Raw genomic sequence first — 16,900 nt, 5'->3', positions numbered from 1 at the left:
CTTTTCCATTGTCCACCCACCCATAGTTGACCATTGTCCACCCACCCATAGTTGACCATTGTCCACCCACCCATAGTTGACCATTGTCCACCCACCCATAGTTGACCATTGTCCACCCACCCATAGTTGACCATTGTCCACCCACCCATAGTTGACCATTGTCCACCCACCCATAGTTGACCATTGTCCACCCACCCATAGTTGACCATTGTCCACCCACCCATAGTTGACCATTGTCCACCCACCCATAGTTGACCATTGTCCACCCACCCATAGTTGACCATTGTCCACCCACCCATAGTTGACCATTGTCCACCCGCCTGTAGTTGACCATTGTCCACCCGTCTGTAGTTGACCATTGTCCACCCGCCTGTAGTTGACCATTGTCCACCCACCCATAGTTGACCATTGTCCATCCACCCATAGTTGACCGTTGTCCACCCACCCATAGTTGACCATTGTCCACCTGCCTGTAGTTGACCATTGTCAACCCTCCTGATATCCAAATGTTGTGAACAGTTTTGAAATGTAAAACATCGCAGACATTGGTTTTTGGAGCAAAGTAAGCTAACGGGAGATAACAATTAAGTAATAAAAATGGCAGCTGTAACACGGTTATTGCTCCTGTTTAATTTAACAATAGAATCCACAAGAATCCAGTCATAATGGATGCTGACCTCTTTAGGAGGTACTGACGCAGTTAAATAGGAGCAACAGGCGTAGTGACTCGCCTTTGTCTGAAGGGCTTGAACGTGACGTCATCGCCGTAATGGAAGGCCTGCGGACCGACCCATTTCAAAGCTTCCGGACGCCGCAGCAAATCATGTGACGGCAACAGAAGAACGGCAACCCTCTGTCCGTACTTGACCTCCTCAGTTGTGATGGGTTCCGCGTTGTCGGCGTCCACCACACAGATGAGGTCTGGCACTGAGCCCACACACTCGCCCCGCCGCCCCTGGACCAGCGGTATGATGACCAGGTTCTCGTTCTGGAACTCAATCAGCAGCTCTCGGCCCAGCCACCGCTCCACGCCCTCCACCACGAGAAAACCTTTGTTGAAGCCGCCGCTTGTCTCCCTCTGGACGTCCAAGATTTTCCCAGTCATGACGTGTAGGGCGTCCTCCTGCTGTGCGATGGCGTCAATCACCGACTCCTTGTTTAGCCTGGCCCTCAGGATGCGGTCCCCCAGCCTCCAGGCGCTGCTCACCGTGTGGTGGGCGGTTTTCTCCAGGACACAACTTTTGTGGAGGGACACCGACATCCCCGCGGAACAACCGTTCTCTATGGACGCGTCACGCAAAAAGTTCTCTAGAAGTTTCCCCCCTGGGGCAAACAGAAGCGCCGTCCTCTCTCTGTGGTTTCCGCTGCCAACAATGGCGGCAGGGTACGGATATTCACCAAACATGTAGGGTATGTACATCTGGACCTCGGGGAAAGCTCGGCTCATGCCGTCACAGTCTAAGACTGGGATATTGGACCTAGCGGCGACAAGGAACGGCTCGATAGCGTTCATCCCTCCTATCTCGTCAGCCATTGTGGCAATAAGTCTGTACCCGTTCGACCTTTCGCCAGTCGGGCGATAGTTTTTGATGAACTTTACCCCCGCGGGACTTGTCTCAATGTCAACCCCGCCCAAGTTCTGCAACTCGCCATCTTTAAACCCGCCAATCTCATACAAATCGTGAAGACATTCCATCGCCGCCTGTGTTTCAAAAGACGATACGCCCTGCTCGAACATGATCAGTGGCGCCCCAATAAAACCCGCAGAAATTACAATATCTCTGACAGGGTCTGCATCTTTCAGTAAGCGTTCAGGGGTGACAACTCTCATTTTGCCGCCATCTTGAATACACTTAATGGCCCTGAGCCGCCCCAGATGTGGGTTGCCTCCCCCTCCACAGCCGTAGATCCCAGAGCCCACCACGATACACTCAATGTCCCACTCGGACAAGGTCCACTCGCCGGTCACGTGGTCGACGTTAGGCTCTTTTGGTGTCTTGCTCCAGTCCGTGACGTCATCTTCTTCATTTCCTGCAATTCTTTTTCCCGTGGCAGAAAACGTCTGCTTCTGCCCGACCAGCGTCTGCTGCTGGGTGAGTTCCTGGGAGTGGGGTGGCTCCTCCCACTCTGTCAGATGGTCAGCTGACCAGGTGGTCAAATCTCCAACAACTTTCACTTTCATTTGAGTGGCGTTGCCTGGGGTGTAAGCTATGACAGAATCCTGTTTTTCTAGAATCTCTAACGTCTTCTGGTCAGCGCCTTGTCCGATAACAGTCTCCTTCAGACTGGCGCAGATTTTGTCCATGGCTTCGTCTCTCGCCTTGGTAAAGAATGGTTTTCTGGCTTCGTTTCGAACCCGCTCCGTTTCCTTGCCGTCAGGGTCGTTGTTGACTTTAGCAACTTCTTCGTGGACGCATCTCTCTATCTGGCTGGCGTCGATGTAGTCCATCAGGTTGACCACATTGTTGAAGATGGCGGAGACTTTGCTCAAGGCAGCTCCAATGGCGTTAGCCACACCGAAGTGTTCGGGAACAATCAGCTGCGTGGTTCCCTTGAGGTTCCTCGTCCTGTCAATCAAGACGCTGCCTCCACCGACGATGATGACCGGTAGCTCTTCTTTGCTTAATTTGATTTTATCGATGGCGTCCTCCACGAGCCTGTGGATTTCATCCGTGGCCAGTCGAACCAAATCTGGGTTCAAATCTTTGACGTTCTCGAAACTTCCAAGTCGGGCTAGGCCAGATGCCACGGCTATGTCTGTGGCCGTCAAAGATTTTTGTGCCAGATCTGCAGGCTCGCTGAAGACGTGGGCTTCTTGCATCAGATTCAGACCGGCACTCAATGGTCCAACTGCCACACGGACACGCCCATCCTGTGTCACGTATTCTTTGACATACGACCCCCCACCCAGGCCGATGCTAATGACGTCAGGCATACGGAAGTTGGTCCTGACATCGGCGACCTTGACATGGCTCGCTGCTTCTCTAGGAAAGCCGTCTTTCAGAATGCCGACGTCTGTGGTGGTGCCGCCAATGTCGATGACGATGGCGTCCTTGAGACTGGACAAGAAGGTCGCGCCACGCATGCTGTTGGTTGGCCCTGAAGCGAAGGTCAGCACGGGTTGCTGCAAGACCCCGTCACTACTGGCCACAGTCCCGTCGTTCTGGGTCAGATAGAACGGACATTTCAGGCCGATGTCTTCCAGCGCGGATTTGAACCCACTCACTGTTTTCTTGCATAACGGTTTCAAGCACTCGTTGAGTATGGCGGCATTTTCCCTCTCCAGCAGGCCGATGTGACCCACCTCATGAGTCAGCGTCACCGTCGCCTCCGGATATTCCTCCTGGGTTATTTCCCTTGCTCTGATCTCCTGATCTGGTCGTGTGGGTGAGAAGACGCCGATGTAGGCGATGTTTTTAATGCCCTTGACCTTGATCTCCTGGATGACGTCACGTAGCTGGACCTCGTCGATTGGCTCGTGTTCCTTGCCGTCAAAGCGACAGCCGCCATGAACCAGGTAGATGGCGCCACAGATGATGTCTCGCAGACGAGAGGGGAAGTCCATGAACGGGGGCACCTCTTCTGAAACTGGCCCACAAATTCGGACGGCCGCCACACTGGCCAGCTCCTTGCCTTGAACAACTGCGTTGACAAAATGGGTCGTCCCTGAAAGCAACCAATGAAATCAATCCATCAGTCAACCAATCAATCAATTCATCAGTCAACCAATAAGTCAGTCAATCAATCAATCAGGTTGTATAAAAAAAAAAGATGGGTGTCGTATAGAAAAAAAGAGAGCTCACTTAGGAAAACAAAATTTTCTTTTATTTTTACACAAAGATTTTAGGAATAAGAAACAAAATGACAACAAGTTAAAGACATACCGATGTTGACTTAACAAAATGACAACAAGTTAAAGACATACCGATGTTGACTTGAGAAACAAAATGACAACAAGTTAAAGATATACCAATGTTGACTTAACAAAATGACAACAAGTTAAAGACATACCGATGTTGACTTGCATTGGGGCGACTACCTTGCCAGCACTTTTGGTTTGTAACAGACATCCTAAAATCGCCTTTTTGACCCCAGTGGTGACGTCACTTGTGGTCAGTTCTTTCTGCTCTGCCAGAACCACAGGCGAGCCGTCCTGGTAGCTGATGACAACAGCATCGGTGTTGGTTCCACCGATGTCCACTCCCACAACAACAGGGGTCACGTGTGACGTCATCATGCAGTCAGCCCAGGAGCTTAGTGTGATGTGTGATGATAGAACAATAGGACCGACCTTGGAGCAAGATATCAGCAACACAGCACTGTGTCGGCCGCGCTACACACGTCTTGCTACACAGCTCTGTACGTGTACCGCTACGTGAAGATCGCCATGCAGGCCGATATCTGTTACCAAAGTTTAAGTCTTACACGGGATGTCATCTCGAATATTAATACAGGGGGAATAGCCATGAATATTACCAGATATTAACAGAGGAGGCGTGGTCACTAAATAACATTCATTAAAATAGGGGCGTGGTCACTCAACTAAAATTAAGTAACAAAGTTTTAGTCGGCTTGACCTGTTTGTTCAACACTTGCTCTCTATTAAAATAGCTAGGATTTGTACTGGATTGGTGAGTAGATAACTCTTAAAAGTTAAAAGGAAAAAAAAAATTGTATTATAGCGTATTGTGTAACAGAAAAATAAAAAAAAGGTGGTGGGTGGGGGCGCTTTTTCACCGTACTGATCATTGAGAGCCAAGGCTATTTTTAAATAATAAATATAGCATTAAATTAAGTCAAATTTGACTTGTCATCGGGTCTTGAACCACCTGCCAAGTTTCAGGGAAATTAGTCCGTTAAAATTTGCCAAAATTTTGCTCGCCCTTTTCGACCCATATGACAAAAGTATGACAAGGAGAGGAAGCAAGTTAAGAGGATTTGCTCATTACAAAATGACCAAAATCCTGATTTTCGTAATGATAGTTTTGTTTTTGCACTTTTGGATACTTTGTCCATTTTTGTATTCAGAAAATAATCCCATTTTTTTCCCAATCTTGCAAGTTCTTTACGAAAAGTTTTATATCAATCATCATGTTGTATTTGGCATCGCTGGCAAGCTGAATTTATCATGTACTTGTTAAACGTATTTTCCATCTCACCAGAAACACCCAAAGCTTACAGTCGGCTTAACAAATTACACAGATATGATATTTTTGTGACCTGCTTTTCGTTACATTTTGCTGTTTTTCTCGGTTAGTAGTTTTTTAACACTAAAACGCCTACTACTTTTTTTTAATATTTTAAACAATGGCCACCATATTTTCAGTAATAGTTCTTCAAGCAAAAATAAAACTTTTTTACGAGGGAATTGTGATGGCTTTTATAGAAAAAAATGGTTAATGATATGAAAATTTTGAAACTTGTGCATGCTAAAAAGGGTTTTGTTTTTCTGATCTTGTAAACATTCTGAGAAGTAACTCTTTCAAAAAGTTGTCGCGACAAAAGTTTAAATATATACAGAAATATAAGCGTTTTAAATTTGATTGCTATCAGTGCGTTTTAACAAGTAAGTACCACAAAATTCAAAATGGCGGAGGTTTTTTCGGGTTTCCATGACAACCAAAATTGTTTTTAACCCTTTTTTTTGCTGTTTAGTCCTTACTTTTATGTGCCAACCATAGTAAAAGTATTTAAAAGGCTTTAGATTTTAAATTGTAAAAAATAGGGAAAAAACCGGAGCATATCCCCGTTAAATAATTGCTAGTAAAAAGTATCAAGCTAATCACTCGAACTCATTATGATGATTATCATGGTTTTATTTTAAAAAATAATTCTGGTGGCGTCTTTTAAATATTTTAAACTGTTGACGATCATTCATATATCCACATTCGCCTGTTGTTTTACTCAAGCTGAATCTAACGGGGAACATCGTGACACTGTTTGGAGTTTACTTGGAGGTTTATTGGTTTACACAGTAAATATTTTAGATATAAATTCAAATGTAGCTATTCATCTAGCTCTATACTTGGAGGTTTATTGGTTTACACATTAAATATCTTAGATATAAATTCAAATGTAGCTATTCGTCTAGTTCTATACTTGGAGGTTTATTGGTTTACACAGTAAATATCTTAGATATAAATTCAAATGTAGCTATTCGTCTAGCTCTAAAGTCTATTGGCCATGATCTTGTCAATCTAACAGTTATTTGTACACAAGAAATTAAACGCTTAAAAACAAATCCAGAAAATGTAATTATACAAAGCGAAAAACGCTTTAATTTTCGAAGCATGGTGTACATGGAGATAGGACTACGTTCTCGATTTAAAAAGTCGAATGTATTATTATCTATATTCTACTCAAAGTCTCTGTTTTTATACGTTTGAATTTTTATTTTTTATGTGTATTTTAAAATACAAAAGTTCAGAACAATTACTTTATTTATAGTGACGCCACTTGATTTATTTGCTTTTTTCACAACTAACATGGTCAGACCCATGTTGAGCCAAAATCCTTTTAAAAGACAAAAACATGTTGTGTGAGGCGTGACGTATTTTTAGATGTATTGTAAGGTATGACTTTGTGTGACAGTGGGGAGGGGAGAGAAAAGATAATAATCGTCATACAAACGTAGGGTCATTTATTGATGACACCCGAAACTCAGAGTTATCCAAGGTTAACGGGTCGTCTAGTATTTATATAAATCTTTCTTTCTTAGCAATGTAATATGTTAATTTGATAATTAAAAAATTCAATTATAATCAATATTTGTCCTCATATTCCCCATACAATGCAACATAATTAATGTTGTAGTTATTTGATATATGGCCGATAGATCGGTAAAAGTGCGAGTGATACGTGGTTGGCTCGCTGATGCCAGGAGCTGTTAGACGACCTAACGCGATTGGTTGGTGCACTAGATTACACGTCCCACGTGATCAGACCGCCCCCTGCTGCTATCTGAGGTCAACTTTGTTCTGCTGTGCTGAGTTTCTCAACACACGACACGTCTGCCGATCTCTTGGTAGGAATTTTTTTACTTAAAGCCTAAGTTATACTGGACTGGATGTGATTTGACTGAGTAATTACATGCCATTGTCAACCTCATAATATATTGACTTACTTATTACTCCGTTAAAAAAAAGTTAATGTAGGTTTAAGATAAAACTAGGTCAAGATCTAGTTATTGTAAACCGATTTTTTAATATTTAATACTGTTACTACTATTATTATATAATAGAAATGCACACGCACGTATTACTGCACACGTTCTTATTGTAATGAACGATATTACTTGGGTAGATGAAGTAGAGTAGACCTACATACAGTGTTTCTTCCAGACTTTTTTCTCCGGGGGGGGGGGGGGGGGAAACTTGAAATTTTCGGGGGGGGGGGGGGTAGACTTTCTTTCGGGGGGGGGGGGGGGGGGGGGGAAGGCGGACACTGTTAAAAGTATATATTTTCTATATAAATTATATAAATTTCATTTCGTTCGGGGGGGGGGGGGGGCGGTAAAAAAATTTCGGGGGGGGGGGGGGGGGGGCCGAAGAGATGCCTGGAAGAAACTCTGCCTACACACACACACACACACACGACATGATAAATGAAAGTAGCAACTGGTTGCCTTGACATTACTTTCTCAGACCCCCCCCCCCTCACCCCCTTGTACTTGATATCAGTCTCTATATCAGGAGGCCATAATAAAATTATAAAACAAAATAAAAAGGAAACAGCTGTCAAAGTGTGTACCAGTATTCATTTATTACTAGTAAACTATTCAATGTAAATTGTTACAATGTGAGAAACACAGCATACTGACAATACTGACATTTCAATGTTTGCTAAAAGAAATATAAATTATTAAAATACAGTTATCAGATCACCGCATCAATTTTGATTTTGTCTAATAAAATAGAAACATTTAGGAGAATGGCAAAGTTAAAAAAAAAAAGATTTGTTGCAATAATTTAAAAATATATTTATCAGAGCAAAGAAATAAATTACATAGCGACAACCTAAATTTAGCCTTTGTATAATCTACTATCAACATAGTACTGTAAAACAGTTACATAATCATAATTGGTTTGAAGAAACAAATCTACAGTACAAGAAATCAGTCTCGTCTCATTACGATCCCTCTTAAGAAGAAAAATAGTATCAATTATCAAGGAATAAACACCCATGCCTTGAGTGTATGCTGGAAAAAAAATAAGTGACAACAAATTTCTTGGATTACTTTAGTGTTTAAAAACAATTTTCTAAAGTATCAATTATAATTAGTCTTTAGATACAATTAGCACATCTAAGGAAAAGAAATACATCTTTAAAAAGCGTTAGTACTTGAGTGATCAAACTGAAAAAGAAAATAGTTTAAATTAGTTTGGACCAACATTTTTGAAGCACATTAACTACTGATTCTAGGTTATCTTGCTGATTCAAATTACCCTGAAAAATAAGTTATGTAATTAAAATGTTTTTTTTTTTACATTATGAAAACAAAACATAATTATAAACATTGTTAGTATTAGTTTTCAAAATTAGTTTACAATTCGCAGTAAGCATTTTTTCAGCAACAACTTATCTTAGACTTAAATGTAGATCTAGATTCTTTTTTATTTTTTTTACCAGAATTAGAATCTAGATTCTAGTTACTAGATCAGTAGATGTAGATTCTAGATCTAGAATCTAGATTCATTTTTCTAAATCTATTCTAGAATCTAATTAGTAGATCTAGCTAGATCAAGATCTAAAAGCCAACTTTTGTGTAAAGATCTAAAAATAAAATAAATGTAGGCCTACAGTCTAGACTCTAGATCTAGACCTATTCAACCGTAATAATTTAGTATGTGTAATATAGTGAGAATTGTGAAGTCAAGGGAACTCACTCTTCTTGTATTAGTATTATATTTATACTGTTATCTTGAGTGATGTCCCTTATATGTATATATATATATTTGTGTCTCGTGACTTCCGCCTCTCTCTCGTTACCATCATGTAGTTGAGGCCAATAAACGTTTTATATACAATCACATGCTTCTATCGTCAATCTATTACAGTATGTAGGCTACTTAAACTAATAAAATTATAATCAGGCCTAAGTGACAATGAATAACTAATACTACAAATACTAATATTAAGAGAGCCGATATCAAGAGATGCGATATTTTAATTATGTAGGCCTAATAATTACTGGAAATTTGGCGCGAAAATAAGGCTCACTCGCGGGCGACTTTTCTGCCTATGTGGAAGGTTAAGACTTAATTTTTTAACAGATATTGATTTTTTTCGACCCTTAGACTTGATTCATTAATTTACTTTTCTCTGACTTTAAATTTTAAGTATCTAATTAATTATCCAAACTTACCTTATATTTGAGCACACTAATCTTTGGTGAGGTTTCAAACAAAATTAAAGAAATAAAACGCGATTAATTTTTAAAACATCTTATCGTAGAGATGAGGACCCCTTCGTCATTAAATGTAGACCGTGGGCTCTGCGCATAAGCATAAACTGATAGGCCCCTAAATACATATGGTCAAACAGAAGTTAGGACTTAAGGTTCAGGGTTCAGCCATCATTACCATGGCAACAAAGGTTACAACGAGAGCTGCGCAACACGCTTTTTCTTCATACACGTCGTTGTTACCTGTATACAGGTCTTTGTTACCTGACTACAGGTCGTTGTTACCTGCATACAGGTTTTTGTTACCTGCATACAGGTCGTTGTTACCTGCATACAGGTCTTTGTTACCTGACTACAGGTCGTTGTTACCTGCATACAGGTTTTTGTTACCTGCATACACGGGTGTTGTTACCTGCATACAGGTCTTTGTTACCTGACTACAGGTCGTTGTTACCTGCATACAGGTTTTTGTTACCTGCATACAGGTCGTTGTTACCTGCATACAGGTCTTTGTTACCTGACTAGAGGTCGTTGTTACCTGCATACAGGTTTTTGTTACCTGACTACAGGTCGTTGTTACCTGCATACAGGTTTTTGTTACCTGCATACACGTCGTTGTTACCTGCCTACAGGTTTTTGTTACCTGCATACAGGTCGTTGTTACCTGCCTATAGGTTGTTGTTACCTGCATACACGTCGTTGTTACCTGCATACACGTCGTTGTTACCTGCATACAGGTTTTTGTTACCTGCATACAGGTCGTTATACCTGCATATGCCTACAGGTCGTTGTTACCTGCATACAGGTTGTTGTTACCTGCATACAGGTTGTTACCAAATATTTGTAACACAAATAAACCATCCCAACCCAAACCATTATGACGTCACACGTCTTTCAGTGACTGCGTCATGACGTCACACGTGACCCCTGTTGTTGTGGGAGTGGACATCGGTGGAACCAACACCGATGCTGTTGTCATCAGCTACCAGGACGGCTCGCCTGTGGTTCTGGCAGAGCAGAAAGAACTGACCACAAGTGACGTCACCACTGGGGTCAAAAAGGCGATTTTAGGATGTCTGTTACAAACCAAAAGTGCTGGCAAGGCAGTCGCCCCAATGCAAGTCAACATCGGTATGTCTTTAACTTGTTGTCATTTTGTTTCTCAAGTCAACATCGGTATGTCTTTATGTGAGCGGCTGGAGTGTGTTTATCTGTTATTATAATTATTTGTAACTAAGAAGGCGAATGTCGCTTTTTATGTTCCTTTGAGGATTGTTGTGGTTTTTAGTTAAGTAGTCCGCTATTATGGCGCTGATGTGATTTTGATTTTACAATGGTTTGTAGCCTGGTTATTGTGTCTTGTTTATATTTTAGTGTTATTATTTATGCAAACTTTGTTTTGGATTGTTGCTCCACTTTGCTTTATGTCCTGAATGTTACTTATTATTGTATTAGGGACTATTTTCTTGTTCGTAGTATTGGTTTCTTTGTTCGTGAATGTGGTGTGTCGACATGGAGAGACATTCTGCTGGAATGTCGAGGCATGTGTGTTGAAGAGTTTCTATGTCACGTTTATGTGGTGACGGTGGTCCGAAATTGGGCGTTTTGTTCCGTTGAGTTCTGTTTCTATTGTGTATGTCTCCAGTGTTCTGTTTTACCTAAATTCTAGTTTGTTTATAAGCTTGGTTCCATATTTATTTTGTTAAATAAATGTCATTATATTGTTTAAGTTTTTGTTTTATTTTTAGTAGTTTTATTATTATTTAGACTAAGGTTAGGTTATTAACCAGTCTGGGTTTATCCGGGCTTGCACTGACCGGACAGTAGTTAGTTAGATAAGCCTAGAAGGGTAGATATTAGGTATCCCCCCATAGCAGGGCTTACATTTAACTTGTTGTCATTTTATTTCTTATTCCTAAAATCTTTTGTGTATACAAATAAAAGAAAATTTTGTTTTCATAAGTGAGCTCTTTTTTTTTCTATACGACACCGATCTTTTTTTGACACAACCTGATTGATTGATTGGTTGACTTATTGGTTGACTTATTGGTTGACTGATTGGTTGACTTATTAATTGATTGATTGGTTGACTGATGGATTGATTTGATTGGTTGCTTTCAGGGACAACCCATTTTGTCAACGCAGTTGTTCAAGGCAAGGAGCTGGCCAGTGTGGCGGCCGTCCGAATTTGTGGGCCAGTTTCAGATGAGGTGCCCCCGTTCATGGACTTCCCCTCTCGACTGCGAGACATCATCTGTGGCGCCATCTACCTGGTTCACGGCGGCTGTCGCTTTGACGGCAAGGAACACGAGCCAATCGACGAGGTCCAGCTACGTGACGTCATCCAGGAGATCAAGGTCAAGGGCATTAAAAACATCGCCTACATCGGCGTCTTCTCACCCACACGACCAGATCAGGAGATCAGAGCAAGGGAAATAACCCAGGAGGAATATCCGGAGGCGACGGTGACGCTGTCTCATGAGGTGGGTCACATCGGCCTGCTGGAGAGGGAAAATGCCGCCATACTCAACGAGTGCTTGAAACCGTTATGCAAGAAAACAGTGAGTGGGTTCAAATCCGCGCTGGAAGACATCGGCCTGAAATGTCCGTTCTATCTGACCCAGAACGACGGGACTGTGGCCAGTAGTGACGGGGTCTTGCAGCAGCCCGTGCTGACCTTCGCTTCAGGGCCAACCAACAGCATGCGTGGCGCCACCTTCTTGTCCAGTCTCAAGGACGCCATCGTCATCGACATTGGCGGCACCACCACAGACGTCGGCATTCTGAAAGACGGCTTTCCTAGAGAAGCAGCGAGCCATGTCAAGGTCGCCGATGTCAGGACCAACTTCCGTATGCCTGACGTCATTAGCATCGGCCTGGGTGGGGGGTCGTATGTCAAAGAACACGTGACACAGGATGGGCGTGTCCGTGTGGCAGTTGGACCATTGAGTGCCGGTCTGAATCTGATGCAAGAAGCCCACGTCTTCAGCGAGCCTGCAGATCTGGCACAAAAATCTTTGACGGCCACAGACATAGCCGTGGCATCTGGCCTAGCCCGACTTGGAAGTTTCGAGAACGTCAAAGATTTGAACCCAGATTTGGTTCGACTGGCCACGGATGAAATCCACAGGCTCGTGGAGGACGCCATCGATAAAATCAAATTAAGCAAAGAAGAGCTGCCGGTCATCATCGTCGGTGGAGGCAGCGTCTTGATTGACAGGACGAGGAACCTCAAGGGAACCACGCAGCTGATTGTTCCCGAACACTTCGGTGTGGCTAACGCCATTGGAGCTGCCTTGAGCAAAGTCTCCGCCACCTTCAACAATGTGGTCAACCTGATGGACTACATCGACGCCAGCCAGATGGAGAGATGCGTCCAAGAAGAAGTTGCTAAAGTCACCAACGACCCTGACGGCAAGGAAACGGAGCGGGTTCGAAACGAAGCCAGAAAACCATTCTTTACCAAGGCGAGAGACGAAGCCATGGACAAAATCTGCGCCAGTCTGAAGGAGATTGTTATCGGACAAGGCGCTGACCAGAAGACGTTAGAGATTCTAGAAAAACAGGATTCGGTCATAGCTTACACCCCAGGCAACGCCACTCAAATGAAAGTGAAAGTTGTTGGAGATTTGACCACCTGGTCAGCTGACCATCTGACAGAGTGGGAGGAGCCACCCCACTCCCAGGAACTCATCCAGCAGCAGACACTGGTCGGGCAGAAGCAGACGTTTTCTGCCACAGGAAAAAGAATTGCAGGAAATGAAGAAGATGACGTCACGGACTGGAGCAAGACACCAAAAGAGCCTAACGTCGACCACGTGACCGGCGAGTGGACCTTGTCCGAGTGGGACATTGAGTGTATCGTGGTGGGCTCTGGGATCTACGGCTGTGGAGGGGGAGGCAACCCACATCTGGGGCGGCTCAGGGCCATTAAGTGTATTCAAGATGGCGGAAAAATGAGAGTCGTCACCCCTGAACGCTTACTGAAAGATGCAGACCCTGATAAGGACATTGTTATAACGTCTGCTTTCATAGGGGCGCCACTGATCATGTACGAGCAGGGCGTATCGTCTTTTGAAACACAGGCGGCGATGGAATGTCTTCACGATTTGTATGAGATTGGCGGGTTTAAAGATGGCGAGTTGCAGAACTTGGGCGGGGTAGACATTGAGACAAATCCCGCGGGGGTAAAGTTCATCAAAAACTATCGCCCGACTGGCGAAAGGTCGACTGGGTGCCGACTTCTGGCGACCGTCTCTGCTGAAATTGGCGGGATGAACGCCATCGAGCCGTTTCTGATTGCCGCCAAGTCCAATATCCCAATCCTGGACGGGGACGGCATGAGCCGAGCTTTCCCCGAGGTACAGATGTTCATGCCCTACATGTTTGGTGAATATCCGTACCCTGCCGCCATTGTTGGCAGCGGAAACCACCGAGAGAGGACGGCGCTTCTGTTTGCCCCAGGGGGGAAACTTCTAGAGAACTTTTTGCGTGACGTGTCCATAGAGAACGGATGTTCCGCTGGACTGGCTCTGCCACTGAAGAAAGAAGTTGTCTTGACCAAAACCCCCCTGCACACGGTCAGCAGCGCCTGGAGGCTGGGGGACCGCATCCTGAGGGCCAGGCTAAACAAGGAGTCGGTGATTGACGCCATCGTACAGCAGGAGGACGCCTTACACGTCATGACTGGGAAAATCTTGGACGTCCAGAGGGAGACGAGCGGCGGCTTCAACAAAGGTTTTCTCGTGGTGGAGGGCGTGGAGCAGTGGCTGGGCCGAGAGCTGCTGATTGAGTTCCAGAACGAGAACCTGGTCATCATACCGCTGGTCCAGGGGCGGCGGGGCGAGTGTGTGGGCTCAGTGCCAGACCTCATCTGTGTGGTGGACGCCGACAACGCGGAACCCATCACAACTGAGGAGGTCAAGTACGGACAGAGGGTTGCCGTTCTTCTGTTGCCGTCACATGATTTGCTGCGGCGTCCGGAAGCTTTGAAATGGGTCGGTCCGCAGGCCTTCCATTACGGCGATGACGTCACGTTCAAACCCTTCAGACAAAGGCGAGTCACTACGCCTGTTCCTCCTATTTAACCGCGATAGTACCTGCTAGGGCTTGAGACAGCGCGTTAGTTCTAGCTACAACAATCCTAATATATAAAAGCCCATGAGCGCACTCAGCCGATCAAACACTATTTGTTAATGGCGGAAATCAGTTTTAATTTTCGTTTTCTTCCCTTTGTTATTCTAATTATAGATTCAAAATGCTGAGAGTCGGAGCATAGGCCCTAGTAAAGATTGGCTTATGATCCTTGAATAAGTCATATGATATACAAATATAGCTCTTTTATGTTTATGAGTTACTCAGTGATCAGATCAATGATAGTATCAGAGATAGCCATTCGCATGGGGTGGCGCACTTCTCTCTCTCTCTCTCTCTCTCTCTCTCTGTCCGCAAAAATATTTTCGCAGGGTATCACATCAGAATCTTCAGCGATATATGGAGAACTTGATACGGACTTTTGTTGAAAATAATATAGTAGATGTTTTAAATGTATAACCAACATTTTATTTAAAAAAGAAAAAATAAAGGCATATTCGAATGTTGAAAAACAGTTTTAATTATGCAACAGGAAAAGTGTTTATAGTTGTGAAAAAGAACCCATGAAACAATGACGACATCTGCCGAGTTTAGAATAAAAAGAAATGAACTATTTCATTCAAATTTGAATTAGATCTACGTACGCTATGAAATGTATATAATACAATTTATTTGGCCTAAAATTATAATTTTTTAGCGCAATATCCATACTGGCAATTGCGATTATTAATTCGTTATTTCTGGATGGATGGATGGATGTGTGTCCGCAGCTTTAAGTCGTATCTCCTCCTCAACGAAGCAATATCGAGGACTAGTTCCAAAAGCAAATATGTTAAGCAAGTTCCGAGGATGATTAAGAACCAAACAAATTCCCGAAATTCTTTCCTGGATTTCCCTGAAAAGCCAAAAAAAAACCTCGAAAAAATGCAGTTTTTGGATGGATGTGTGTCCGCAGCTTTAAGTCGTATCTCCTCCTCAACGAAGCAATATCGAGGACTAGAAGCAAATATGTTAAGCAAGTTCCGAGGATGATTGTGGGCCAAAAAAATTCCCGGAATTCCTTCCTGGATTTCCCGGAAAAGCCAAAAAACCTCGAAAAAATGCAGTTTTTTGCCCATATCTCGGCAACCAGACCACTTAGCGACTTGAAACATTTACCAATCGATTCCTGCCATAATTTAGAACAATATTGCCGAAGAAAGTTTTCAAAAATATCCTTTCGTTCGGTCCAAAAAAAATTGTTATGGATAACATAAGGAAATTGCGCTAAAATTGTCACTAGACTTTTTATTAACTTGTTTATCTATTTGGATTCTAGATCTAGAGATTCTAGATCTAGACTAGATCTAAATCTACACAAAAACTAGACGTAGACGCTAAGTCGCTAAGATCTAGATTTAGACTCTATCTACTCCAGTGGCGGAACTAGAAAAAATGGGCCACCCCGCAAAACAATTTTTTGGGCCCCCCATATATGTATATATATATATATATATATATATATATATATATATATATATATATATATATATATATATATATATATATATATATATATATATATATATATATATATATATATATATATATATATATATATATATATAAACACACAATACGAACATAGGACACTCATTTCTGGCCTGATCGGGTTTTGAAAAAAAAAATTCAATTAAATCTAAGCACAACAACATGTCATGTGTATCAGTGGCGGAACTAGAAAAAAAGCCCCCCCCCCCCCCCCCGAAGAATTTTTTTGGGCCCCTATATATATATATATATATATATATATATATATATATATATATATATATGTATATATATATGTATATATATATATATATATATATATATATATATATATATATATATATATATATATATATATATATATATATATATATAAAACAAGGTTTTCTCTCAATTAAAAAAAAATTCCATCTAGTACACGAATAACTCAGAGGTTTTCCAACACACGAGCTGGCCCCTTTCTAAATCTAGTCCAACTCACCAAACTGAGGTTTTCATCAAAACGTTACTAACCGTGTGCCCTGTTTTCCAGAAGTTGAATTAAATGTTAACAATGTCGGCAGTTCATTTCTTGGATCTTAAGGCGCGGGTTTGTCCACACTACCAACTAGACACGCCAAGGCATGCTGTAAATCCCTCGGCGACGGCCCAGGTGTCAGGGGAGTCACGGGGCTCTTGGAGCTACCGGTTACATTACTGCACGGGTGATGGGTGTGACACATTGTTTCTTCCGGCAGAGCTCCCCCCCTCCCCTCCCCCGAAAACAGTCTACCCTGGAAGAAACATTGGTGCGACACCTAATTAGATTTAGTCATCGAGTGTAGTAGCGCGACTTATTCCTAGTGTTGTGGGAACTTTTAAACGACTGTCTGT

General features: G+C 42.7%; 2 protein-coding genes across 2 annotated transcripts; one reads left to right on the top strand and one right to left on the bottom strand.

The window, feature by feature from the left end:
* Window positions 1-611: 611 nt before the first annotated feature.
* On the bottom strand, window positions 612-4,317 carry LOC131941629 (uncharacterized). Its single transcript, XM_059300993.1, has 2 exons — window positions 4,012-4,317; window positions 612-3,666 (listed from the first exon to the last, which is right to left on the bottom strand). Exons 1-2 carry the CDS (start codon window positions 4,235-4,237, stop codon window positions 701-703), a joined length of 3,192 nt encoding a protein of 1,063 aa, XP_059156976.1. The 5' UTR covers window positions 4,238-4,317; the 3' UTR covers window positions 612-700.
* A 111-nt stretch (window positions 4,318-4,428) lies between these two features.
* On the top strand, window positions 4,429-14,987 carry LOC131941616 (uncharacterized). Its single transcript, XM_059300946.1, has 5 exons — window positions 4,429-4,631; window positions 5,163-5,252; window positions 6,836-7,024; window positions 10,302-10,534; window positions 11,525-14,987. The coding sequence occupies exons 4-5, from the start codon at window positions 10,312-10,314 to the stop codon at window positions 14,488-14,490; spliced, it is 3,189 nt and encodes a 1,062-aa protein (XP_059156929.1). The 5' UTR covers window positions 4,429-4,631; window positions 5,163-5,252; window positions 6,836-7,024; window positions 10,302-10,311; the 3' UTR covers window positions 14,491-14,987.
* The last annotated feature ends 1,913 nt before the right edge of the window (window positions 14,988-16,900 follow it).

The sequence above is a fragment of the Physella acuta genome, unplaced genomic scaffold (genome assembly GCF_028476545.2).
Source record: "Physella acuta isolate Inbredline_101_S28 unplaced genomic scaffold, ASM2847654v3 ptg000367l, whole genome shotgun sequence".
Taxonomy (NCBI): domain Eukaryota; kingdom Metazoa; phylum Mollusca; class Gastropoda; family Physidae; genus Physella; species Physella acuta.
The sequence above is the reverse complement of the archived record's forward strand: the minus strand, read 5'-3'. Positions and strand labels throughout refer to the sequence as shown.